The sequence below is a fragment of the Pseudogymnoascus destructans genome (assembly GCF_001641265.1).
Source record: "Pseudogymnoascus destructans isolate 20631-21 unplaced genomic scaffold scaffold_3, whole genome shotgun sequence".
NCBI lineage: Eukaryota > Fungi > Ascomycota > Leotiomycetes > Thelebolales > Thelebolaceae > Pseudogymnoascus > Pseudogymnoascus destructans.
Genome location: NW_020167522.1, coordinates 344936 through 370499, shown reverse-complemented (window position 1 = coordinate 370499; position 25564 = coordinate 344936). Strand labels below are relative to the sequence as shown.

General features: G+C 47.2%; 8 protein-coding genes across 8 annotated transcripts; 3 read left to right on the top strand and 5 right to left on the bottom strand.

Annotated features, from left to right (window-relative positions):
• Positions 1-12: 12 nt before the first annotated feature.
• On the top strand, positions 13-1419 carry VC83_01439 (uncharacterized protein; the record flags this gene model as incomplete). Its single annotated transcript, XM_024465117.1, has 4 exons — positions 13-117; positions 174-412; positions 475-893; positions 1106-1419. 4 exons carry the CDS (start codon positions 13-15, stop codon positions 1417-1419), a joined length of 1077 nt encoding a protein of 358 aa, XP_024327420.1.
• A 2876-nt stretch (positions 1420-4295) lies between these two features.
• VC83_01438 (uncharacterized protein) lies at positions 4296-5725 on the bottom strand (the record flags this gene model as incomplete). The annotated part of the gene is made up of 3 exons (XM_024465116.1): positions 4296-4829; positions 4890-5261; positions 5422-5725. The coding sequence occupies 2 exons, from the start codon at positions 5723-5725 to the stop codon at positions 5014-5016; spliced, it is 552 nt and encodes a 183-aa protein (XP_024327421.1). The 3' UTR covers positions 4296-4829; positions 4890-5013.
• Positions 5726-7325: 1600 nt separating this feature from the next.
• Positions 7326-9106, top strand: VC83_01437 (uncharacterized protein; the record flags this gene model as incomplete). The annotated part of the gene is made up of 3 exons (XM_024465115.1): positions 7326-7516; positions 7614-8685; positions 8888-9106. 3 exons carry the CDS (start codon positions 7326-7328, stop codon positions 9104-9106), a joined length of 1482 nt encoding a protein of 493 aa, XP_024327419.1.
• A 629-nt stretch (positions 9107-9735) lies between these two features.
• On the bottom strand, positions 9736-12509 carry VC83_01436 (uncharacterized protein). Its single transcript, XM_024465114.1, has 3 exons — positions 10986-12509; positions 10232-10918; positions 9736-10146 (listed from the first exon to the last, which is right to left on the bottom strand). Exons 1-3 carry the CDS (start codon positions 10986-10988, stop codon positions 10027-10029), a joined length of 810 nt encoding a protein of 269 aa, XP_024327349.1. The 5' UTR covers positions 10989-12509; the 3' UTR covers positions 9736-10026.
• A 117-nt stretch (positions 12510-12626) lies between these two features.
• VC83_01435 (uncharacterized protein) lies at positions 12627-13801 on the bottom strand. The gene has a single exon (XM_024465113.1). It carries the CDS (start codon positions 13557-13559, stop codon positions 12867-12869), a length of 693 nt encoding a protein of 230 aa, XP_024327350.1. The 5' UTR covers positions 13560-13801; the 3' UTR covers positions 12627-12866.
• A 235-nt stretch (positions 13802-14036) lies between these two features.
• Positions 14037-14528, bottom strand: VC83_01434 (uncharacterized protein; the record flags this gene model as incomplete). Its single annotated transcript, XM_024465112.1, has 1 exon — positions 14037-14528. One exon carries the CDS (start codon positions 14526-14528, stop codon positions 14037-14039), a length of 492 nt encoding a protein of 163 aa, XP_024327351.1.
• Positions 14529-14585: 57 nt separating this feature from the next.
• VC83_01433 (uncharacterized protein) lies at positions 14586-15029 on the bottom strand (the record flags this gene model as incomplete). Its single annotated transcript, XM_024465111.1, has 1 exon — positions 14586-15029. The coding sequence occupies one exon, from the start codon at positions 15027-15029 to the stop codon at positions 14586-14588; it is 444 nt and encodes a 147-aa protein (XP_024327352.1).
• A 971-nt stretch (positions 15030-16000) lies between these two features.
• Positions 16001-17156, top strand: VC83_01432 (uncharacterized protein). The gene is made up of 2 exons (XM_024465110.1): positions 16001-16018; positions 16085-17156. The coding sequence occupies exon 2, from the start codon at positions 16122-16124 to the stop codon at positions 16746-16748; it is 627 nt and encodes a 208-aa protein (XP_024327353.1). The 5' UTR covers positions 16001-16018; positions 16085-16121; the 3' UTR covers positions 16749-17156.
• The last annotated feature ends 8408 nt before the right edge of the window (positions 17157-25564 follow it).

The following is a 25564-nucleotide window of genomic DNA, read 5'->3' as shown; positions in this document are numbered from 1 at the left end:
ACTCTTGAAATCATGGTCAGAGTCGCAGTAGCAGGTGGTACCAGTGGCCTCGGCCGCTTAGTTGTCGATGCTATCGTAGCTACTAAAAAGCACGATGTCTTCGTGCTCTCTCGCAAGGTGATTAATCCAGCGCTCATCACCTCTTATCTTGAATAGCAGCTGATTAATTTTAGGAATCTGACGTTTTTGCTTCTAAGCCTAATGTCAAGCTTTTCGCTGTTAACTACGCGGTTCCAGCTACCATTACTGCCGTCCTCGAGAAGAATCGCGTCGGCACCGTGATTTCATGCCTCCATTTAAACAGCAAGGAAGCAAGTGACGTACAGCTCAACCTTATTGAAGGAGTCGGTAAGACCGTAGAGCGATTTGCTCCTAGCAAGTTCGGTCTTGACTATCTTGAAGTAGCTAGGGTGTAAGTATCTCACTTATGTTCTTGCCTATCCAATTCTGCTCGCTAACATCTCTATGCTATAGGGACTTTGAATTTCACGCTATAGAATTCAAAGTTATAGCGGTTAATAAGCTAAAGGAATTTCCGTCTCTAACGTATACCCGCTTCATCACAGGGACGTTCATGGATTTCTTCGGCCCGCTACCAAACCTACTGATTAATGTTGCCTCCCTAATTATCAAACCTAGGAATAGGAAGGCCGCTATCCTAGGCGATGGTAGCGCTACCATCGTGTGCCCACAAGGCACGCCATTCTCTTGGTATCGGGGGAGGCGGGGGAGTTTGTGCCTCGCGCGAGGGCTTCCGAGGGGGGTTTCGAGGGGGTCGGAGGAGGGAGGGAGCCTGGGAGGTGTCAGCGGGGTTCTGTGGTGGAGGGGAGAAGGAAAGGGGGAGGAGGTTTGGGGGTCTCAATTGACTCCCGACTTACCGTGCAATTGGGCTGGTATATTGCCAGCTCAATTGCTTCAAAAAGGCCATATGAGAGCACGTACTCTTAAATGAGAGTACGCCTCTCATTGGCTCGTTAACCTTTCCAAAGGAGGGTTAGCGGCCGACTGGGTAGATGGAGTTTTCTTACCAGTTTACTGGGTATATCGAGTTTTTGTCCTCTTATCTTTCAACAAGGGAGTCAATTGACTCCCTTTCTTCTGACAGAGCTGTCTGCTGTGTGCTGGCAGAGGCAGTTGATACTGCCTCTGCCTACGATCTCTGTTGAGGGTCTTTTCATAGACCCTAACGCCTCGGGAGGAGTCTGTGACCCTCCGGTCACCCGAATCCCCCGCGGCCGACCGCGAAAAGAGAGGGTTCAGAGGGAGGATGCCCGGCATCCTCGAGGACGCCAGGCTCGCCGGGATCATGGAGGACTTCTGCCGCTTGGGGCAGTCATTGCCGCTGTGCCAGACTTGGTCCGCACACGCTGCGGCACCTGCGGCGATGTAATGGTGGGTGCACCAGATGTGAGAATCTAGCCACCCAAGGAAGGGATGATTTTACTAAGACCGCACACTGTCTTAGGAAACAGAGCCAAAGGGTCGTAGCTTAGCAATCAGGTGTATGATATAGTGGAGTGGTTTAGACAAGTTGTAACAAATGTTGAGTCTGAGAACTCATGGATAAGTCAGAGGTTAGCACCTCACTGACTTTTCAGAAACAAGGAGTAACAAGATCAATGCTTGGAAGCTTGGAAAAGACGTGGAAGTATGTGATAGTCGATTTACTGTATTGTCTGCTTGCCCTTTCTTAAGGAAAGGGCAATCCTATTTATGCTAAAGGAGTGTAGTTCTCTCATTTTCCAAGACTTTCCATGACTAACCAGGCTTGGTAACTGTAGTCGACATAAGATAATTCCATAGAGCCATCTCCTAGGTTCCTAGCCTATAGGAAGTGAAAGGAGGTCCAAGGTCAGAGTACCCCTATAGACAAATTATGTCATAACTTAACCAATCTGTAATGGTGGGTGCACCAGATGTGAGAATCTAGCCACCCAAGGAAGGGATGATTTTACTAAGACAACACACTGTCTTAGGAAACAGAGCCAAAGGGTTGTAGCTTAGACTATTCCACAACGCAGCAATCAGGTGTGTGATGTAGTGAAGTGGTTCAGACAAGTTGCAACAAATGTTGAGTCTGGGAACTCAGGGGTAAGTCAGAGGTTAAGACCTCACTGACTTTTCAGAAACAAGGAGTAACAAGATGAATGCTTGGAAGCTTGTAAAAGACGTGGAAGTATGTGATAGTCGATTTACTGTATTGCCTGCTTGCCCTTTCTTAAGGAAAGGGCTGTAATGGTGGGTGCACCAGATATGAGAATCTAGCCACCCAAGGAAGGGATGAATTTACTAAGACAACACACTGTCTTAGGAAACAGAGCCAAAGGGTTGTAGCTTAGACTATTCCACAACGCAGCAATCAGGTGTATGATGTGGTGAAGTGGTTTAGACAAGTTGCAACAAATGTTGAGTCTGAGAACTCAGGGGTAAGTCCGAGGTTAGCACCTCACTGACTTTTCAAAAATAGAGAATAACAAGATCAATGCTTGGAAGCTTGGAAAAGACGTAGAAGTATGTGCTAGTCGATTTACTGTATTGTCTGCTTGCCCTTTCTTAAGGAAAGGGCAATCCTATTTATGCCAAAGGAGTGTAGTTCTCTCATTTTCCATGACTTTCCATGACTAACCAGGCTTGGTAAATGTATTAGAAATCAAGTGCGACCCACAACTAGCTTGCTAATCATGTAGTGAACGTAAGAGAATCCCATAGAACCATCTCTTGGGTTCCTAGCCTATAGGAAGTGAAAAGGAGGTCCAAGGTCAGAGTACCTATAGATAAATTATGTCATAACTTAACCAATCTTGTGGGTAACTAAGGAGCGATGACGTGTAATGAATCATAGAGGGTTGTAGAAGCTTCTAGAGCTATCGTTCATGTTCCTAGGCCTCTAGTTGGTAGATATATGCCATGTGGTAGTATTGGCCCACCCCCTTAAGGAGGAGATTTTCTTAATAACTTGTTCAATGAGTGTTCAAATGATATGCCGTGATGTATGTAGCATAAACAGATGTAGTAGAAGAGTTTGCAGCAATCGTTGAGTAGTATTGCTTCTGTTGTTGGTGTGATAAGCCAAGATATGTATGGTGACTTGTAGGTTTGAGGAGGAGATTTCTAAGTTTGCTCTTGAGTTTGATAGCAAACTGAGTGCAACGAATGTCAGTATGACAAGGGCAATCCTATTTATGCCAAAGGAGTGTAGTTCTCTCATTTTCCATGACTTTCCATGACTAACCAGGCTTGGTAAATGTATTAGAAATCAAGTGCGACCCACAACTAGCTTGCTAATCATGTAGCGAATGTAAGAGAATCCCATAGAACCATCTCTTGGGTTCCTAGCCTATAGGAAGTGAAAAGGAGGTCCAAGGTCAGAGTACCTATAGACAAATTATGTCATAACTTAACCAATCTTGTGGGTAACTAAGGAGCGATGACGTGTAATGAATTATAGAGGGTTATAGAAGCTTCTAGAGCTATCGTTCATGTTCCCAGGCCTCTACTTGGTAGAGATATGCCATGTGGTAGTATTGGCCCACCCCTTAAGGAGGAGATTTTCTTAATAACTTGTTCATTTTTCAATGAGTGTCCAAATGATATGCCGTGATGTATGTAGCATAAACAGATGTAGTAGAAGAGTTTGCAGCAAGCGTTGAGTAGTATTGCTCTTGTTGTTGGTGTGATAAGCCAAGATATGTATGGTGACTTGTAGATTTGAGGAGGAGATTTCTAAGTTTGCTCTTGAGTTTGATAGCAAACTGAGTGCAACGAATGTCAGTATGACAGTTGCTGATTGGCAACCTTCTGCTTAGTCTGAGTATCAAACAATCCATGTATCTTTTTCAAGTGTGTTGCTATTACCGTTGTGCCACCAGACTCAGCATATCTCTTTTCACAATATCTACATTGCCAATGCGAACTTTTATTGTATATATATATTGGTGTTCGGTCTCGACTTAGTGTATGGTCCCAAATCCATGATGTTCGTGGTCGTGGAATCGAAAGTGTACTTGTCGTACTATTTGAGCATTACAAGAGCTGCGAAGTTTGTGATTGGAATAGCTCAGCCTCTAACTTAATAAAATCTAAGCTATTAAGACTTAACAAGACACTAGATTCGTAGCCTTAGTACTATTAGTGGATGCTGTATCACTCTATCAATGTTGTACGCTATTGAAGAAAACTCTTCAATTTTTACATGCCTAATAAAAAGGGCTATTATTAAGTCACATGTAAGCATAGACTTTTATTGTTTAGTCTTGGCAATATATTGTCAGTATGAAGAGGCCGTATCATATTGTCACCATATGGCTTGGCAGTATATTATATTGTCACAGTATGCCAAGATATTGCCAGAACCGTATTGCTAGTAATTACTATGGCATATTCCCAAAAAACCATATACTATTGACAACACTAGCTAAGGTGGCACTTGAGCCCAGCTCCCACATTAGGGCTTAGTCTTAGGCTTAGGCTCAGGCTCAGGCTCAGGCTTAGGGCTGAGATCAGAGCCCAACAGCTCAATTCTGAGCTCTGGCTCAGCCTAAGCTCAAGCTCGAGTTCCTGCTCATGCTCTAGGCTCAGAACTAAGCTCTGGCTCAGAGCTCAGCTTGGAATTGAGCTCTGGTGCAACTCGGGCCTGAGCTCTTGCCTGAGATTGAGCTCGAGTTTCTACTTGAGCTCTAGGCTTAGAATTGAGCTCAAGCTCAGGCGAGTACGCCACTGTTCAGAGCTGTGGGCCGATTTGCGCTTCAGGCTCAAGCTCACTCTCAAAAATAGGAGCTTGGGTTCTGTCTTCCTGCTCAACTCCAATTGAGAGATCCTTCTAGGCTTGTCTATTAAGCCAGTTAATATGAGAGCTCCTGTCTAGGAACAGTAGCTCAGCTCGTGCACACCTAGTAGTAGAGTGGATTTGGGTGTTCATTGAAAGTGTAACGTCAAGTAGCTTCCACTTTGTAGTCCCATGATCCATTTTTTACGCTCGTAGCTTATTTTTAACAACTCCATTTGCCTGCTTAACTAGGCCTTGCATCTGTGGTGACTGCAGTAGCCGCTCGCAGAGCAGCAGTCGCCGAACGCCGAACCAGCGCACGTCGCACCTTCGGGGGTGCTGAGGGAGCTGCACGTGCCGTCCGTCGACACAGGTGGACCCGTAACAGCATCGCAGGTCCCGAAATCGCTCTGGCACCCCGCGCCGCAGTGTCCGCTCGTGTCGCCGCAGTAGCCGTACTCGGAGCAGCAGTCGCCGAAGGCCGTGCCGAGGCAGACTGTTCCACCATTAGCAGCACCACAGAGGCCGTCGGTGGAGGGATTCGACGTGCTACAGTAAAGCACTGTTATAACGATGTATTTGCTGCCAGCAGAATATATCGTTATAATGATAATATCGCTATATTGATTCTTATGTAATCCAACTATCTAACGTACTCTGCACCCATGACTCTTGATCTAATGCCTCAAGAGCGAATTCTAAACGCTCGAGGCCTCGTAAATAGTCCGATTGAAGAGCCTCTTGTTCTTCAGTAAACTCAATCAGAACCTGGAGTGCTTGACGAGCGCTCTTCACAGAATGTAAAGAGCGCTCTTGCAACTCTTCTTCATCATCATCTTGAGTTTGCTGAAGACCTAGATGCTCATCAATAACCTCTTGTAGAATCTCGTCCTCGCTTGGTGTCCCATCTTGTATATCCCTTTCTTCGTCGCTTGGGTTTAGAAAGTTAGAAATTGCCATAACGTCATGAATATTGCCAGCTCGTGTAACTTGTTCATAGAGTTCGTTGATACCTGGAGGAGTAATTGGAATCGGAAGAGCAATCGGAATGCTGACAAGTGTAGATTTTCGAAAACAGTTATAGATTGTTGTATTTGTGACAAAATGATTCCAGCTCCGTAGAATCCATCGGACCGCAAAGTGTAGATTCATCGATTCGAGTGGGTTTCGATCTGAGGTAAAAGCATCAAGCATAAAAGAGAGCCACTGTTGTCGATAATGGCATTTGAATGATTGAATGATGCCTTGATCAAGGGGCTGGAATTGACTAGTACTGTTAGCAGGAAGCCAACAAATACGTATGTTCGTTGGAGGAGGACAAAGCTCAAGAGCAGTGTTATGAGCTGAGAAGTTATCCATCGTAAGAAGAACTTGTCGAGTCGTTCCAATATGTCGATAGAAAGCGTGAAGCCATTCGCTCATAATTGTTGTATTCATCCAAGCCTTCTGGCTCGCACGCCATTGCCCTCCCATTGATGGTATATCGATATTTCGAAGTGCGCGCGGCTGTTTATATTGTCCAATCATCCACACAGGTAGGCGATCAGTTCCAGAAGCATTAACACAAAAGACGAGGCTCATTCGAGTTTTCTCCTTCTTTAATCCTGGAAGCGTTTGTGTTGCAAGCCCTCGAGATGGCATCATCTTCCAGTATAGGCCTGTCTCGTCCATATTATAAACGTCCTCCTCTTGAAATTCACCAGCGATAGTTCGTAGAGCCTTCATTTCCTCCTCTGCTGTTTCTGGACAAGAGCCTCCTTCGCCGTGTTTTGTATGGACCTTGATATGATATCGTGCTTTAAATCGATGGAGCCAGCCAGTTGAGAAGTCTGGGCATTGTAGATTATCGTCGTTCGGTAGTTGTTGCCAAATCTCTCGAGCCTTTTCTTGTAGTATATCACCGCTTGTAAAGCCTCCACGCGATTGAATTCGTTGCTGCCATATAATAAGGAGTCGCTCTACTTCTGGCCACTGCCCAACTCGTAGTCGTGATCCCCTAGGTTGTATAGCTTTGTCTAGATCTTCGAAATGTGAGCTTAAAGACTCGGAAACTGTCGACTGACTGAGTTTATGGCCGTAGTTCTGAGAGAACCATTCAATACATTGCTTTTGAGAAGGCTTCGGGTGTTGTTGATGTGCCCACTTGCATAGAGCCCGGCGTTGCTCAATAGTTATTGAAAATCGTTTCGTCATTTCAAGGTCTGAATAGGAACACCATAGCACGGATAAAGCGATATTCAGGAAGGGAGCTGCGATATCGTGATAATCGGTAATTGTATGGTGGTGTTGTCGGGACCAGGAAAAATATCGCAATAATGAAGTTATCGCTTAATCGAGAATCGTTATAACGGTGCTTTACTGTAGTTGGGACGGTGGAGGTCGTGGTTGACGTCGTGGTGCCCGTCGTGGTGCCCGTCGTCGTCACTTCATTTGAGGCCAGCGAACACTCACTCACGCGAAGCCCCCCTGTTAAGAACGTAAGCGAAGCGAACCCTCTCACCTCGTATTCCATATTTATATTCCCTGATCATCATTGTTTACTCATCAGAGGGTTTTCGCCATGAGCGCTGAAGAATTCCTCGCGGACGCCGAAGGCGGCGCGCTGGCCGTGGACTGCCACGATCACGTGTTGAGGATAGCATTTATCTATCTGGATGAGGGGCTGTGGGACGGCAACGGCGTGTTCGATGTCGTGGAGAAGCTGCACGCCCGCGGGTGGTCGTTTGGCGAGGGGGAGCTGAGGTTTAATCGGTAAGTTTACGATTCCCCCAATATATAAAACCGTACTTTCCCCGAAGAAAGACGAAGAAGAAGAAGAAGAACGAACGAACTGACAAAAATCATAAAGCACCCTGGATATCTTCTACCTCGCCCAGCTCGCCGCAGCCATCTACCGCTCCTCCGCCCAACTCACCGGCGACTTCCCGTCCCCCTCCGACTTCCCCACCTTCTACGCCGCGCACGCCGCCCTCCTCCATCCCGCAGCATGGCGCGCCTACTACTCCCCCGCCTTCCTCGCGCACCCCACAACAGCGCGCTTCTACCGCCTCCCCAACCTCCAAGACCTGCCCGACTCCTCCTCCCCGCTCGCGCAGCCGCGCCAGAGCCTCCCCGCCGCTGCCGGCGCGCACGCCACGAAACCCCCCCGCTGGGCCCACAGCGTCGCGCGCACGCGCCGCAGACAGCCGTCCCTCCCGCTAGAGACGCTCACCCGCCTAGCCCTCCGCACGCTCGAGGCGACGACCGCGCGCCTGCGCGCGGCCCACCCCAGCGCGCAGCCCTACTCGGAGACGCAGGCGCGTTTTTGGCTCGAGCACATGAAGCTCGGTTCGCCCGGGCCGTCCGGATCAGGCTCCACCAAGGAGGCGTGGGGGCCGAACGGCTTCGGTGTGCTGGTCGCGGAGGGCGGGGTCGATGTGTGTGCGTGGGAGGCGCGGTACTCGGCGCGGCTGTGGGAGGCGAGTGCGGCGGCGGGGGGGGAGGTCGCAGAGCCGGATTTGGATTTGGATGGTGTGTGGGAGAGTAGTGTGGAGTGGTGTGGGGAGCCGGATGGCGGGGTGGGGGTGCAGGCGTGGTGGAGGGGGTGGGAGGGGGAGGTGGGAAGTGAGGAGGAGGTGGAGTTTTTGGCTGCTGTTGCGGTGGAGGAGACGGCTGGGGTGGGGGTGGGGGAGTTGGATTTTGCGGTGCGGTCGCATGTGGTTTTGGGGGTGATGCGGGCTGCGATTGTGGGGGGGGAGGAGAGGGAGGTTTTGCTGGAGGAGATGGATAGGGGGATGGTGGGGAAGGGGAGGATTGGGGAGGGTAGGGCGGGGAGGTGGCTGAGGGAGGTTAGGGGGGTCGTGGAGCCGTATGTGAGGATGTGGGAGGGTGTGTGGCCTGGTGCGGAGGAGGAGAGGGGGGAGGTGCTACGGCGGATCTTGGTAGAGAATGGGCAGCTCTTTGCGAGATGGAAGGTTTCGCCGCTTTTGAAGGAGTTTAGTTTTGAGCTGGGTGCGAGGGAGTATCATGCATGCGTCTGTCTATTCGGATATTCAGGTCAATGGCGAGGGCAATTGTATGACTTGTTTAAATTACATTCATCTACATGCATAATATGCGAACCATATATCCCCGTCTCACCAGCACGACTTGCACACTCTCCCCTACGTACAAGTCCCAAACGCCGCCTGGCATCCCGTCCCACAATACGCATTCGTGGCCCCGCAAAACCCATACTCAGAGCAACAGTCCCCAAACGCCGACCCCTCGCACGTCGCACCGCTCGGGTCGCTCGCCTGGCTGCAGAGCCCGTCCGTAGACACCTGCGGGCCGCTCGGGGAACATGTCCCGAAATCCGTCTGACACCCCGTCCCGCAATACGCGGTCGTGGCCCGTTTACTACTTAAATTCCATACTTCCATAGTAATAGAAGTAGAGCCCCTTTGAATTCCTTTCCGTTATCTGCTTCCATAATCTTAGGAGGTAAGAAAGCTGTAATAAAAAGAGCAAAGTAGTCTGTAATCAGCTCTGCATGCTTGTTCTTTAATGGATATAGCTGTGTATATTTTGAGAAGTGATCCTTTATATGTAGAATCTACTTATATTGGTCTAAAGGCTCGTGGCGTATATTAATTAGGTCTATTTTAACCCTCTCCTACGTTTGTCTACTATAAAGGGACTAATGGAGCTTTTGTTATATCTAGTCGATTTAGAGTATAATTCTTACATCGCTTTACTATAAACTCTGCTTCTTCTTGCTTTAGCCTATAGAACTTCCGTTATAGAATACTTCATGTCTTCATCTAACCTGCATGTAGGAGTTGTAGGTGTTCATTAACAATAGTATCAACCTAGAGTCAGGCTTGCGGTAAAGCTCATTATGCCGGCCCATTCGCGAAGGCTCATATTCGTGGTTGGGCCGGAACATACCTAATCGACATCGTCCTTGTGCATACGGGTGACACATGTGAGTATATCGGATGCCATGTTGCGTTGCAATGAAAATATTATTAAGTACTCGCTATTAGGCAAGATGTGTGCTTCACCTCATTATGAAGGAACTTCAAAACAAAATACCATCCCAAAAACAAACCGCTAAGCAAACATAAATCTCGCAGCGCTTGAAACCAGGGGTATCAAACCAAAGCACGTCCCTCGCTCCCTTCATGTACTATTTCCTCCATCCCATCGCTGCAGGCCACCCGCAGAACTTATTAGTCTCGTTAAAGCCGAAACTGTGCTTTGGTGCGAGAAGGATCTTTGTGCGAGGCGGGCCAAGTGGTTCAGCCAAAAACAAGTCCATTAAGAATATGCCCTTCCCTCCAGCCTTGCGCGACCAGGGTATCATTCTCACGCAGGATCTTGCCTAGATAAGCAATCTTGACGTGCTTCTGCGGCGGTAGCTGTGGAGCTCTTAGTATTTCTTCGTTGCGCTGTTACCCACCGTGGGAGCAAGGGACTGAGAAACCAGCAATAGGGGGAACGTACGTCACTTCCTTCCGCAACCATGCGCGCCAGTGTCTTCACACTATCCCCACAGCCAATGCGAACCCGCACATCAATACCCCCACGCTCGCTCAACCGCGTCGTGACCTTAACCGTCTCTCGCTCCGCCACCACCCCCTTTCCCTTCCCATCATCCTCATCCTCCACCTCCACCCCCTCCGCCTCCACTCCCTCTTCCGCCACATTAACAGGGTCACAAACCACCCACTCCGGAGTCCCATAGTACGCCCCTAGCGCATCATAAACCCCATCCGCCAAGTCCCCCGTCGGCAGCGTCGCGCCCGCAGCATCAATAATACTCTGCGCCGTCGCGTAACCCCCGCCCCCCCAACCATTCTTAGCCTCCGCATGTAGTTCCCCCACCGCTGCACGGATTGCGCCCCAGATCTCGGGCCGGCCGGTCACGCGCGTGTCGAAGAAGGCGATTCGCTCGCGGTCCAGCTTGGCGCGCGTCCAGGGCTTGGACTTCCGGGCTGTCCACGCGTGCGTGCGGAGGGGGACGTTGAAGCGCTCGTTTAGGGGGCGGTGGTGGGAGGTGCTGGTGTGTGTTGAGGGGCGTGGTAGGGCTGTGTTGGAGGCTGTGGTGGTGTTTATGGCTGCGCGAGAGGAGTTCGGCTGCGCTGAGGGGGACGCGGGGTATGTGCCCGCGGCACGAGAGGCGCAGCAGCCCTGGCGATGGTTAGCTGGCTTGAACATGTATGCCTAGATGGGAAATGGGGGGTATATGGTGTCGTACCATGGTCTCTTTGTGGGCGTAGAAAGTTGATATTGGGGGCTCGATGTCGAACTTCGTTATATGGCGCCGCAGTGAGGATAAGCACGAAACGGGCACGGCAGACAATGAGTGTATTGACAGCCGTGGATCAGAGATCCATATGCATCAGGTCTACCTCCGCCGCGGAGAAGGATACGGAAACAGGACGAGCTGGCACTCGATCCGTACTTGAACAGCCCACTCCGATTAGATAAAGGTCATCCTGCGGTCAACGAGGCTGATGGCACCTATAGATGCTCTGGATATAGGAATATTTCAAGCTGGGGTGAAATGAGAGAAAATAACCCACGAATATCGCGAGTACGTGAAGTTATTGAAGTTGATGGGGAGTGAGAGGAGAGTTTGGACGTTGGACGTTGGACGTTGGACGTTGGAGGTCGTGACTGATTGCATCAGGCTTGGCCTTAACACATAAATGACGCCCTTGTCACCAAGTAGCTTACCATTCAGATAGCATGGTGGAATTGGAAGGCGGTCAACGCGAAAGTCGGGCAGAATTCGGACCAAAAGTATCGTAGTCACGTTACTCAATACTCTTATCATATTTGTTGAGGGAAAGAGAATGGCGGTTACACACCACAGTCATTCTGGCGCATTAACGCCATCCGCCATTAGCTTTATAGGCAAGCGCCAAAATAGGCTTGCCATGCTGCCCAAAGAGCACAATGGGTGGTGATCCCGGCGATCGCGGCTGCTTTGTGGGTGAGACACAGCTGAACTTTGGTTGGCGAGGGCTACTTTGAGAGTGAGACCATCTTCTATCAGTCACAGACCAGCCTGCATATTCCAATTTGGGGTCCTGTTACCCTTTACCAACAAATCATGATGTCTGATAATAGAAGCGCTATTAAGCGTGTCATGAGACACTAGTTCCCTGATTTAAGCTTATGGATCATCCCACAGAAACATGCAACCCCACCTCGCGATTCTCCTCATCATCCCCGTTATTCGCCTCCCAAGTCCTCAACTGACCAGGATAGAGCTAGCAGCAGTGGTCGATCCTATGGTCAACGTTGTTGATGGCTTGCCTCTGCTCGGTAAAGGACCATTTCCGGGTATTGTACATGGCTTCCCGGATATTATTGTTCGTTCAAAAAGGGACAATTGAAGAGAGGAAGTTAATCGCTTAAGAGGGCTATGGATATACTGTAGCTGTGCTGAGAATGTAGTTGCGGTTGGCTAGGTTTCAATAGATATCATATAGTTTGTGAGACAGTCAGGCTTCGTATATCAGTGCGACAAATCACCTCCTCTCCTTAAAATCTTGTAACCACCCAAAGCACCACGATTTAAAACCAAAAGTTCTCAATAGCCTCTCATATATTCCAAACCATATCTTCAACCATAGACACTCGGGGAGGAAATCCCTTTATAGCTAGGTCAAGGATGTATCAAGTAAGAACAGATTCCTCTAGGTCGGTTAATTTCCGTGAGTTGGCTATAATATCGCGTCGTGGTCGCATGCCACGCCTACGACGACTGAGCTTCTCATGGCTAACGGATAGATCTTCCCCACAGCTCGAGCACTTAGCTTTGGGTCATTGCATTGCCTAGAGGGATAAAATGATCCTGCTTTCGTCGTGTTTTTATGGCATAATTTGTGGGGGAGAAATGTAATGCTTCGTGGGACAGTCACGGTGGCACGCCAGAGTGTGACATTCGCTTGTCTGTGACATTCGCTATACACCTACGTTATTGGTAGACGAATTATTTCTAATAAAATTGACGTCTATCAAGATAATCTATGTTTTGTCTAACAATGAATCTGTAACATAATGCGCATAACGTTCCAGAATACGCTCATGCCATCAAATCCATTTCCACCTCGATTGTCAGGTATTACTAGGCCGTGATGAATTTCTGAAGCCAGCGATCAAGTTCCGCCGTCCAAGTCAATTCCGGGTCGTCAATAGCCATGCCAATGCCGTGCGGGCCATTTGGCAATACAAAAAGCTCAAAGGACCTCTGATACCGCGCCATGGCAGTTGCGAAAAGCAGTGAGTTCTGTACAGGAACTGGGCCATCGTTGGCCGTGTGAAAGATGAAGGTAGGTGGCGTCGCTTTAGAGACACGGTTCTGTGCGGACATATCCTGTACCAACTCAAGAGAAGCTTTGTCACCGAGCAGATTTTGTCGCGAGCCGGGGTGAGTAATCGGATCTTCCATAGAAATCACCGGATACGATAAAACCGCAAAGTCGAGCTTTATCTCAGGCGTCGTGGCGGTTATGGCAGCCAGATGGCCGCCAGCTGACCATCCCCAAATTCCAAGTATGCTGACGCGGCCCTCGGTGCGGATCTTCTTCACAGCGTCCAGAGCTTCTTCCATAGGGGCTGGATAGATGGGAGCGGGAGTATCGCCATCGGCGCAAGTATATGTGAGGACCCAGGCGTCGAATCCGTGCTCATTCAACCATTTCGCCGGCGAGGAACCTTCCTTGTCATATGATACGTAGGAGTAGCCGCCCCCCGGGGCTATTAAAACCCCAGTTTTGTTTGGGTTGGGAGCTGGAAAAAACTGTAGGCTCATTGTCATTGAGTGTTCATTGTCGGTGAAATGAATGAATGTTTTTTAAATTGCCGCTAGAACTGTTGATGGGGTTGACAGGCTACTTATGGCTTTGGTGACTTCTTAGTGTGGGTGGCATAACAATGGGGCCTCCTGACTAGCTAGTCCCGCAGATATGGAGCCGTCGGAGTAAAAGAATATCCCCGGTACGTGGCGTGGGCTTTTGTGGCGCATGACCGACAGTCCGGACTCGAAATCCTCACGAAATCTGCATCGACGGACATTGCTATTAAACGCTTGGTATAACCGACGAGAATTATACCGAGTAAACTGGTAGAGAGCGCGACAGAAAATATGTGGCTATTGACGGGACTCAGGGACAGGACCCCGAAAAGGGGAATTAAGCAACTTGCTAACTACCTAACTAAGTTGGGAAGACCCCACGCCTTCAGACCTGCCCTGACCGCCCATTGTGGCAGACATCTTCAAATCCATGCCCATCCATTATTCCTCTCGGGAAACAGTTTGGTTGGCAAGATCAACCTTGGTCTTGGGGAAATCCCGCGCACTGACGCCGTTCATGAACAGAATATCGATCTCAGCGAAGGTCCTGTCCTTCGTCTCAGGCAGGCGGAAGTAACCCCAAAGTAACCCCAAATAATGCCAATGCACTTGATGCCACCTACCGTAGAAGAAACCAGCCTTGGCACCCCAATTCCACCACGCCTTCTGAGACGTACGGGGCATAAGCTGGCCGTAGATGATGACGTTGACGTTGTAGGTAGCTCTTGCGAGGGAGACGCTCTTGGATCGCAGGTAACTTGACGGGATTTCGGTGACGACGGTATAGATGACAGGGCTACAGGTGAAGAAAAAAAACGAAGTATTGGAGCAGGAGAAGGGCCCAAGAAGCCGATGAGGAAAGTAGTCAAGGTGACGAAAGTGATACGCGACAGGATCAATGTCCGTCGACCAAATCTTGGAGTAAGAAACCATGCAACTACAACTCCCACAATAGCTAACGAGTATTGGCCGAGTCCGAATTTGAACGCGTCAGTGGTAGGGAGACCGGCTTGTTGGAGGAAGTATACGACGTATGACAACAGCGGAAGCATAGCTCTTGAACACATAAGTAAAAATCGTAATCTCAGTTCGTCGACGTTGACACCTTTGAATAGAGTTATAAGCACTGGACGTGTTCATCTCGTTCTCGATCTTGATGGTGTAGACGATCATAGATAAGGTATTCGCGATTTCCTCGTCGTCGACATCCTTCTTCCGGAGTTTGCGCAAATGCCACTTCGGCATCGGCAATTCGGTTCCTTCGTACGAGCCACCAAGGAGATTCTGGGGCAAGCAGAATACCATGAAGCGCAAAGGGAATCCGATATGCTCACTGTCCTTCCATCTTGAGGAAGGCTGTGAGTACTCCGGTGCCGAGCAGATAGCCGATACTCCAGCACATAGAGACGAGACTGAGGTAAGGGCGCAGCACATTAGGGCAGACCTCTGAGACGTATGTAGTGGTAATCACGTGGAAAACTCCCCACGGGATACCGAGGAGGACACCGGCGCCGAGGTACATGTATGTAGATGCTGCTGGCAAAAAAATGGAGGAACAGAAAGCAGGACATGAAGAACAGGCAACCCAGTATCACCCTGCCGTACCAAATCGGTCTGCAAGATAACTGTTGAGCGCCAGGCCAATAATCTGGCCAGCACTAACACCGCCATTTGTCCCAGCCTGATAATCTACCTTGGTGGCGGTGAGTTTGCCATATCTCTTTTGAAATGCTGGGAAGGCGAAGAACGCGGTGACGAAGGCTTTATCGAAGCACTCCAAGATCAACGCGGACGAAAATAGAGTCGAGAAAAAACATGCCGTGGGATACCTGCGAATGGCCTCCCTCAGCGACATCTTATGCTCTTCACCCGTGGCCTGTTCAGCGCCCTTGAGGACGTCATCTGGGGTGACATATTACTCTCCGTCTTTGGTTAACAGGTGTACAACAGAGGCAGGGTCGTTCTTGTCTTCCTAGTGGGCAGTCTTCTCGTCCTCGTGGGAAATAGTGGCGGTTTAACTCGACTGGCGCAATTGGCGCCCGGTGGTTTGCAGCTGCGAGAATTGCAAGTGCATTCAGAAACCTTTTGCGGATGACATGGGACTTTATATCTACCCGGTCAAATGCCCAGCCAGAGCGCCCCAATTTGCGTGATATTGCCTTGCTGTCGCATGTTTGGCTTGAGTTGGTTGATCCACGGCAGGTCAGAGTAATCGTCGGATCCGCCTGGTTACTGGTTGGACGGGACTTGGATTCTGGGGACTCTATTACATAGGGGTCGCAACCACCAAAATTTGTAGGTACCATTACATAGTAATTTACAGTGTTCGGCACGGGTAGGTATATACCCAGCGTATCCGGGTATATACCCGGGTATATACCTACCTTTTTTTTTCTGAGAAACTACCCGGGTATTTCAAGTAGGTAGGTATATACCCGGGTATATGCCAAGCCTTGCCAAGTATTCGGAATCTAACGTCTTGAATATAGTCGTGATATGCTCGTAATGTGCATGCCATAACACACAATGAGCGACTCATCATTATCAGATGTGCCTATTGGCCTTGACGACATTGGCCTTGATGAGGTTAATGAGCCAACCTTACCTACCCTTATTCCGTCGCTCTGTCTCCAGACGCCACGCACAATGCTTCCACCAAGCTCCTCACCGCTATTTGTTAAGAATCTATATAGGCGTACACTGTTGGACACTACACCACCAACTATTCGGGTTATCTGTAACCAGCCAGACTGCGGATACTCACCGCAGCCATTGGTATTCTCGGATAAATCAACTGGCAACTTATGGAAGCACTACACCCAAAAGCACCCGCAAATCTCATTTACCATGAGAAAGAATCACCAGCTACAAGCAGCATCAAGTCCGTCAAGTAGCTCATCATTCTTTGAGCTAAAGAAGACAACGGCTAAGCAGCCAGTCAATGCATCAAAGTATAGAGATTTACTGCTCCAATTTGTAGTATCAAAAAATCTGTCATTACGCCTTGTTGATAGTCTATCTTTTCGTCAAATTATTCAATTCTTAAGCCCTATTACTTTGTCAGTATCTGCTAGAACGCTACACCGCGACCTTCAAAGGCGGTTCTCACTATGCTGTGCTCAGTTAAGGAACCTAAAACACCACACAATCTAATAGAGCTAGCAAGTCAAACTACGCATCTTAAAGATCGCATTATATGCCATCAAAATAGCTCACCAACTCCTATTAACAATGCGCTAGACCAGTTGTTAAGAGGTGCTCAAACAATGGTGCATTCTGCTGTTCTAATAAAGGCGGAAGTTCAGGCCTTACAACAAGCAAATGAAGTTGCAAGTCAGCGCAAAAAGCGAAAAAAAAAAGCGTATACAACAAGGAGGGTGCTTTACAATTCAAGAAGGTCAGGATGTACTTGCTCACCTAGCTGTGGAAGAGCAGATATCTCAAGAACTACGACAGGGTGGTGGGGTTGAAAGACAGCAACGACGCTGCAGAATGTGTGGTAAGACTGGGCATAATGCTCGCACATGTCAAAGGGATTAAGAAGATACTATAGAATAGGTGTATAATTAATTTAATTGATTTTCTAGTTTATAGTTGTTGTTGTTAGAAAGTTTGTTACGATCTGTCAATTGCGTGCGACACTCACTTGTATGCGACACTCGCTTGTGGAGGACGTTAGCTTCAGTAGAACAGTTTCATTGAGTTTCTACCATCTATCTACTTTGCTCATTCCTTCATGCCTGGAAATGCGAACCCAGTCATGTGAAGACACATAGCCTGGACTAATTTCATATCCTTCTGCTGGATCATAACCCGCTTCGCATAAATTGCCGCAAGCTGTGTCACTGGTTTGGTTACTATAATGATTATTATAGAGGTGTAGGTTCACTTACTCTCGAACTCCTTGACCAGTGTCATCTCAGCTGCTTCCTGTAGCACAGAGACTGCAGATGATTGGAGTCGAAAATCCACCTTGAGGTCTTCACGGATAAGTCGGATGAAAGGCGCACGTGGGATGAGGGGCTCCATCAATTTTTGGTATCTCTTGATCTGACGAAGTGCAACGACTGTTCTAGGTTAGTAGGAAGGTCTATAGTAATCATTATAGTAATCAGCTTACCTCCAGACTTCCAGCAACACTTTGGCTTCTGCGTTGACTGCAGTGTTTGTGGGTGCTTTCTGTGGGGCTTTTCGGAAGGCATCTTGGGTGCTTCTTTTGGACCAAACTTTTGACTTGGGAAGAATGAAGGGATTGGGCCTTTCTTCTTCTTCCTCTTCTCTGGTTGTGCGTTGGGGGGCTTGGAGCTGAAGTCTCTGGCTTTAATGTCTCTGGTTGAGCAAAGGTTGGTGTTCTTGTAGATTGTGACCACGGCGAATTGGGGAAGGATCAGGGGTGTGCTGACGTTGTGGAGAACTTGAACTTGAACTTGAACTGGTAGAGTCTGTGCCTAGGTTGAACTCTGAGCTGTTATCCTCCATTCTGCTGTTTCTTGGTTACTATAGTGATTACTATAGAGTAAGAGAAGGGAGCTTACCAAATAACCAGCAGCAAATCACATGGTTGGGTTAGAGAGGTATGAGGAGAAGTAAAAGTAGGAATTGAGGTAAAGTGAGGTTATTGTTATTTGGTAGGTGTTGCCACCCAAATAAAGTTCGGTTAGCGAAATATCCTGAGCTTCACCCATTATATGGTAATAGGCATATTAAGTGAATTCTCTGAAGTTCTGAACTTCTGAACTTCTGAACTTCTGCCACCATCTCGGAACTTCTTCCTTCTGCCACCACCTCAGAACTTCTTCCTTCTACCACCACCGTCGCCTTTTTCCGTTTACCTTCCACTACTACCATGGTAAGTCTTTCCTCCCACTTACGGTTACTTTATAGTAACCATTATAGTAATCACCATGGTTGGAAAGTGCAAAGATCCGACTGAGAAGTCAACCAACCAGAACACCAAGCGAGTGCAAAACCGACGCAACAACATGACAGATCAAGAACTCAAGGTCGACAATGCCAAGAGGGCTGATATATCAGCTACTGCATATGCTGTCAAGAAACTCCGGGACATGCAAGCTTTCAAAGACCTTGGCCCAGTGGAACAAGAAGAGAAGATTCAATCCAAGAAGGACGAAGTGCGACTCAGACGGTAAGCTCCCTCCTCCTACTTTATAGTAATCATTATAGTAACTAGGAAACAGCATTCAGGATGGTAACCATGCTTCTATCGTTCAGCAACACCTTGGGATTGGAGAAGGTGGAGGAGCATACGCGGTTTGGGATGACAACAACCAGGCTTGGGAAACCGAAGATGAGGCCGATGAAGTTGTCCAGGAAGCTGTGTGGAGAGCTGACAAATTGGCCAATGGTATTGGGATCAATGAGATTGAGAAGGTCCAGCTGGAAGTGGAGACCCAGACTGAAGCCTCAACCAAGGTATGATCAGCTACACTATTAGGGGACTACTACTAATATAGACACAGAGAGCGGAGGAGCTTGCCTTCACCATTTGGCGCCATAAATGGTCGACGGCATACAAGTCAACTCTGAAGCTTATGAACAAAGTGAATACGGACCCCGACTTCCTCAAGAACCTTCCTCCAGCAATTGATAAGGAGACTGGGTAAGAGTGTTGGTGGTAGACAAGTTGTTGATTAGTTGAAGTATATAGGTTACAACTACTGAGAACTATATATATGTGGGTTGGTGCCACACCATTTTCTCCCGTGGCTCTGAACCCCGATTCCTGCAACACACCCCTCTGGTGATATTGTAGAAAACATATCAACAGTTAGTAGCACCCCTAGTTCTTCATCCGTAACCTATAATCAGTCCATCTTTGGAAGCTGTTTAAGCTTAATCAGCTCAATGAATCTCTGATGATCCATCGTTGATAGTGGCTTCGTCAGTCCATCTGCAGCCATCTCCTTCGTATACACATAATATAGATCAACAAGGTTTTCCTTCACTTGATTTCGGATGTAGTGGTATTTGATGTCGGTGCTTCGTTCGCTGATGAAACTCTGGATTCTCTGCAAGTGCAAGAGCTCCTTGGTTGTCGCCGATGATTTCCGTTGTGAGTTACAGCTTGATTTCGTGAGCTGTAGCTTTGTCTTTGTACGGAGTCATGAGAATTTCCCATCCTTGGGCACAAGGCGTCTTCACCATGTGGCAATTCGTCATTCCAAAACAGCTGAGGATCTTTTGAGTATATGCATCCTGTCCAAGGTAGATCTCTCGCTTCTTTCTATCTCGATGAATGCAGACTCCAAGGAAGTATTGTGCAGGACTGAGTTCTTCAATTGTGAACTTTGTGCAACTCATATTTCAACTTACTTAAGTCCTCGTTATCTTTGCCAATAATGAGGCAGTCATCAACATAAGTGACAATGATGATCTTTGTGTCCTTGTTGATGAAGATGCATTGGTCTGTTTCAAGTGGTTCAAATCCAAGAGATTGGAGTGCTTTGCGAAGCTTTTTCTGCCAGAGACGTGGTGACTGCTTGAGACTGTAAAGCGCGCGTGATAGCTTGCACACATCCTCCTTTGAAAGCTTGACACCATTCTCACACCATCCAGGAGGCAATTCGACATATACCTCTGCATCGATATCATTTTCAAGGAATGCAGTGTCAACATCCATCTGTTCAATCTCAAGATCGAAACGTGCAGCGAGGGCAACGGCGATTTTCCATGTGGCTGATTTGCAAACTCCTGCAAAGGTCTGCTCATAATCCTTTCCATATCTCTGCTCATAGCCCTTTACAACCCATCGAGCCTTGCGGCGAAGGATTTTGCCATCTCTATCTCTTTTAGTGCGCAAAACAAGGTGTCCACCAAGGACCTTTTTCCCTTTTGGAACTTTGCTTTTATTGCATGACTTTCCACACTTTCTTACGAGTAATGGATCGATATTCAGAGGCAATGTCCTCACGCCAGAGATCTCCATCAGATCGAGCGAGTGCTTCTTCCATGGTTTGCGGATCTGAGTTGTATTCTGTGCCTGTGAAAAATGCATTTTGGAAATCTTCATCTTGATATTCCTGTTCTTCCTCTGCATACATGGCATTTCGAGATGAAGCAGGAGCATATTCCTTTCCTCCATCCATTCTGAATCTCTTAATTGTGATGTTGTATTGCGTCTTTGCAAGTCGAATCATCCAGACAATGCATTTGTACGCATCACCCTTATTCTTAAAGGTCCATCCATAGCGGACACTGTACTTTCCACAAGTAAACAGTATGCCATACTTCTCTCCGTGGAGTCCGTGAGGCGTGACAGTAACAACATCACAATGAACTTCTTCAAGAGCTGTTTTCGGTCTTAGTCGAGCTGAAATTTTGTTCACTCAACGGATTGGCTTTGCCTCTTCGCATGGTTGGCACAACCTCGTCACAATGGCAGTGCCTTCTTTGCTATATGAGATCCCATTTACCATGTCTTTAGTCTTGCGGACGTTATCGAGTCCAAGATGACAGAGGCGTCGATGCCAAAGTTCAATGTCTGTGTTCTTCTGCTCAATCGCAGCAGGTAAAATCAAGGGCGGGATAAGTGATTCCTTTGCTTCCATTTTGAATTCGTAAAGGAACAGATCTGAGTCAACTGTGCCCATCTCATTGCCATGCTTATCGAGAAGCTGGCCATTCTGTACATGACCTCTGCTGCTATAAAGCTTCTTTCCGCTAAACAGGCAAACTGGCGAGGAAGGCATATAGATGACATGATGGAGGGTAATTTGGGTCTTCTCTCTGTTTCCCTTTACTCCAAAAAGTCGAACTGAGTCACAGCCTTGAGAACGAACAAGTCCATTTGCTGTATTCATGAATGGTAAATCCATGCGCTCTTCGTAAGTGTCAACTTCTCAAGACTGTTTGCAATGTGCTCATCTGCTCCTGTATCGAATAACCACCTAATCTCTGCTTATAGTGTTCGATTTGGCAGGCATTGAGAAAGCTACGAGGTCGAAATAGTTCTTAGAGTCATTGCCCTCATCTTTGGTTTCATTTTTCTTTTTCTCAATATGCTTCCGATATGGGGTCCATTTCTTCCCATTCTTCCGCTCCCACTCATCACGCTTCTCCTTGTTATTTTCGAGGCAGTCTTGAGGTGAGTGTCGAGGTTTCAGCATTGTGCAATGTGGGCAAGATGGTCGATCTCCATTCTTCTTGTCCTTGCTTGGGTTTTTGCCCTTACCCGTTCCTTGAGATTTGTTTCCGTACAAGGCATTCGAGCCTGTAGGAGTTAATAAGAGAGTCGAGAGTGATGCGGTGATCTGGAGACCGAAGGAGTGATCTTTGGCGTTCTGCCCAAGTTGGCCACTTGTTCGCACAAGAAGCTATAAACATAACAGGAAGCCAATCATCATGAGGAGGGCATTGTAGACTCTCAAGTTTGTCGATAGCTTCACGGACAGCGATAATAAACGTGTCAAGCGAAGAGAAATTCTCGTACTTGAGGTGAACATAATCCTGAATTGCATTGTACTTCAGGACTGAACCTGAGCCTTCGTATTGCTGTTGTAGGGCTCTCCACATCTTAAGCGCTGTGTCCTTTGCAGACGCCACTTTTCCTGGAATCGTCTTGCAGTTATATTGGATCGCGAGCTGCATCTGAGCGTCGCCCTTCTCCCAAGCTTCATACTTCCTGAGCTTGTCTCCATCTTTGGCCTCATCGTAGTCCTCATGGAATTCATCGATGTATTCTGGCCTCTTGCATCTATCGTTGATGTATTTCGCCAGTCCGTTGCCTCGGGCGATGTTGACGATAAGTTCCTTCCAGTTGGTGTAATTCTCTTCACCCTTGAGCTTCAAATGCTCTGGAAGATGCAGCAAAGTCGTATTCAGACTCACCATAGTTGTAGAAGACATATTGGCTATTGGTGTAGTCGCAGTCGTGTTCGAAATTCAGTTTGAGATGAAGTTGCAAGTTGATCTGTCGCGTCTTCAAAGATCTCGGAAAGTCCTTCTGGCTCGAGCGCAGAGGACATAAAGTGAAATAAACAGTGTGGATATAACTCAAAGAAAGAGAGCCACAATCCTCTTCACCGTACTTCAAAACTGTTTGAGGTTGAGGTTGTGGTGCTGTAACGAAAACACTGACTTCAGCGAGTCTGTTGACGGATTGGTGAATTGGACTGCACAAATCAACACTCAATGATAATTCTGATCTTGTAAATACCTTAACAATAGGCTTCCGGGCTCATAACCTGTAACACATACTCACTGGAGGTCATTGGAAGTGTTTGGTGGTAGACAAGTTGTTGATTAGTTGAAGTATATAGGTTACAACTACTGAGAACTATATATATGTGGGAGGTGCCACGCCAGTGGCTCCCGTGGCTCTGAACCCCGATTCCTGCAACACAGTTATGTATCGTTTGATTCGTAATATCTGTATTATAATCTTAGAGGGCCCATCGAATTGCATGTCGAAGAATAATAATTAAATATAGATCTTCTTGTTTATTGAAAGAAGAGAGCATTATGAGAAGCTGTTGCTGCTAGTAATAGACCTTGAAATTCTAAATAATCCCTTGATCTAAAGTGTAATGGTGGGTGCACCAGATGTGAGAATCTAGCCACCCAAGGAAGGGATGATTTTACTAAGACAACACACTGTCTTAGAAAAAGAGCCAAAGGGTCATAGCTTAGACTATTCCACAACGCAGCAATCAGGTGTATGATATAGTGGAGTGGTTTAGACAAGTTGTAACAAATGTTGAGTCTGAGAACTCAGGGATAAGTCAGAGGTTAGCACCTCACTGACTTTTCAGAAACAAGGAGTAACAAGATCAATGCTTGGAAGCTTGGAAAAGACGTGGAAGTATGTGATAGTCAATTTACTGTATTATCTGCTTGCCCTTTCTTTAAGGAAAGGGCAATCCTATTTATGCTAAAGGAGTGTAGTTCTCTCATTTTCCAAGACTTTCCATGACTAACCAGGCTTGGTAACTGTAGTCGACATAAGAGAATCCCATAGAACCATCTCCTAGGTTCCTAGCCTATAGGAAGTGAAAGGAGGTCCAAGGTCAGAGTACCCCTATAGACAAATTATGTCATAACTTAACCAATCTTGTGGGTAACTAAGGAGCGATGATGTGTAATGAATCATAGAGGGTTGTAGAAGCTTTTGGAGCTATCGTTCATGTTCCTAGGCCTCTAGTGGATAGAGATATGTCATGTGTAGTATTAGCCCAGTAACTAAGGAGTGATGTTATGTAATGAATCATAGAGGGTTGTAGAGATATGCTATGTGGTCATATCGGCCCAGTAACTAAGGAGCAATGATATGTAATGAATCATAGAGAGTTGTAGCAATCGTTGAGTAGTTGCTCTTGTTGTTGGTGTGACAAGCCAAAATATGTATAGTGACTTGTAGGTTTGAGGAGGAGATTTCTAAGTTTGCTCTTGAGTAAACTGAGTGCAACGAATGTCAGTATGACATAAAGGTTGCGTACGGCTTGTTGAATTTAGAGAAAGCCATTTGATTCGAATATTCAAAGGAGGAGGGTGTAATTTAAGTCCCGTAATATAAGCACTGAAATTATCCATTGTAAGAAGAACCTGTCGTCCCCATATATGGCGATAGAATGAAGCCATTTAACCATAACGATTGTTGTATTCCAAGCTTTCGAATTATGCTTCTATATGCCTCATATTCCTCAGATATTGATTCCTTATAAAGCTCGTGGCTTTTTAGCTTTTCTAATAAACCAAGGTTGAATTCGGTCTTCTCCTGTTACATTCATATATAAAATAACAGTTATTCATGCTTTATCCTTCTTAACATAGAATACTCTAAGAAAGGAGGACCTCTCGAGGGTCTTATATTCTAGAATAATCCAGTTTCAGCCATGTTATATATATCCTTCTCTTCATATTGCTTTGTAATAAGCCGTAGCCCTTCCATCACTTCCTCTACATTAGGAATTGACCCTGCTTCGCTGTGTTGAAATCGTGCTCGAATACCATGCCGTTTCTTGAATTTTTCGAGCTACCAAGTACTAAATTCTAGCTCGGGTTTCTCCCTATAATAAGGGAGTTGATGCTAGACTTCTCAAGCCTTTTCTCGAAGGATTTCGCCTATATCAAATGCCCCTTTTGCTTCAACTCGAAGCTGCCAATGCCAAAGGACCTCTTCGAGCTCAGGCAAAGCCGGAACGGATACGAAGGGCAGACGTCGATATAGCTTCAGCTTCAGTATCTAGCCTCTCAAAAGTAGCGCTTAAGGACTCAGAAATAGTAGACTAGCTTACTTTATGGCCGTACTTCTCCTAGAACCACTGTATACAGGCTTTCTACGTAGGCTTAGGGTGCTGTCGATGGGCCCATCGACGTAAGGCACGCGGTGCTCAATTGTAATACCCTGCCGAGCCATTTTACACATACAAAATATAACGATTTTATTACATTATTACGGAACGATATCGTAGTATTGTAAAAGAGTCAAAAATTACATATAAAAAGCCAGCGTAGCCTCAAAATTATCGCTATATAGGAAATACCGGCTAATAGGAGATCGCTATAACAGGGGTCCTACTGTACTCGTAATTCTCATATCCATGCCACTCAAATTCGTGCTCGCTCCCACTCCCACTCCTACTCTCACTTTCGATCTCTGCCTCTGGATCCGGAATTGGGTTTTGGCCCTCTATAGGAATTGGATTGCCAGCTTTTTGACAGGCTTTTACCCTCTTCTTCCGGAGGCGTTCTTGCTTCCGGGCTTCAACTCCTGCCCTATAGAGCTGTTTGCGGGCCTGGTTAGTAGCCTAATGGGCTATCAGGGCTTCTTTAGAAGCCTCTTTCTCTGCTGCTCGCTCTGCCTTTTTAGCCTGTTGAGCTCGCACATCCTCTACAGTAAGAGCTCCTCCAATTTGTAGGCGTGTGCGGCTACTACGCCCCCTATTTTTATGCTCGTTAACCTGCCGTTATAGAATTGAGACGTTAAGCTCTTGACGTTGTCCGTGAGCTAA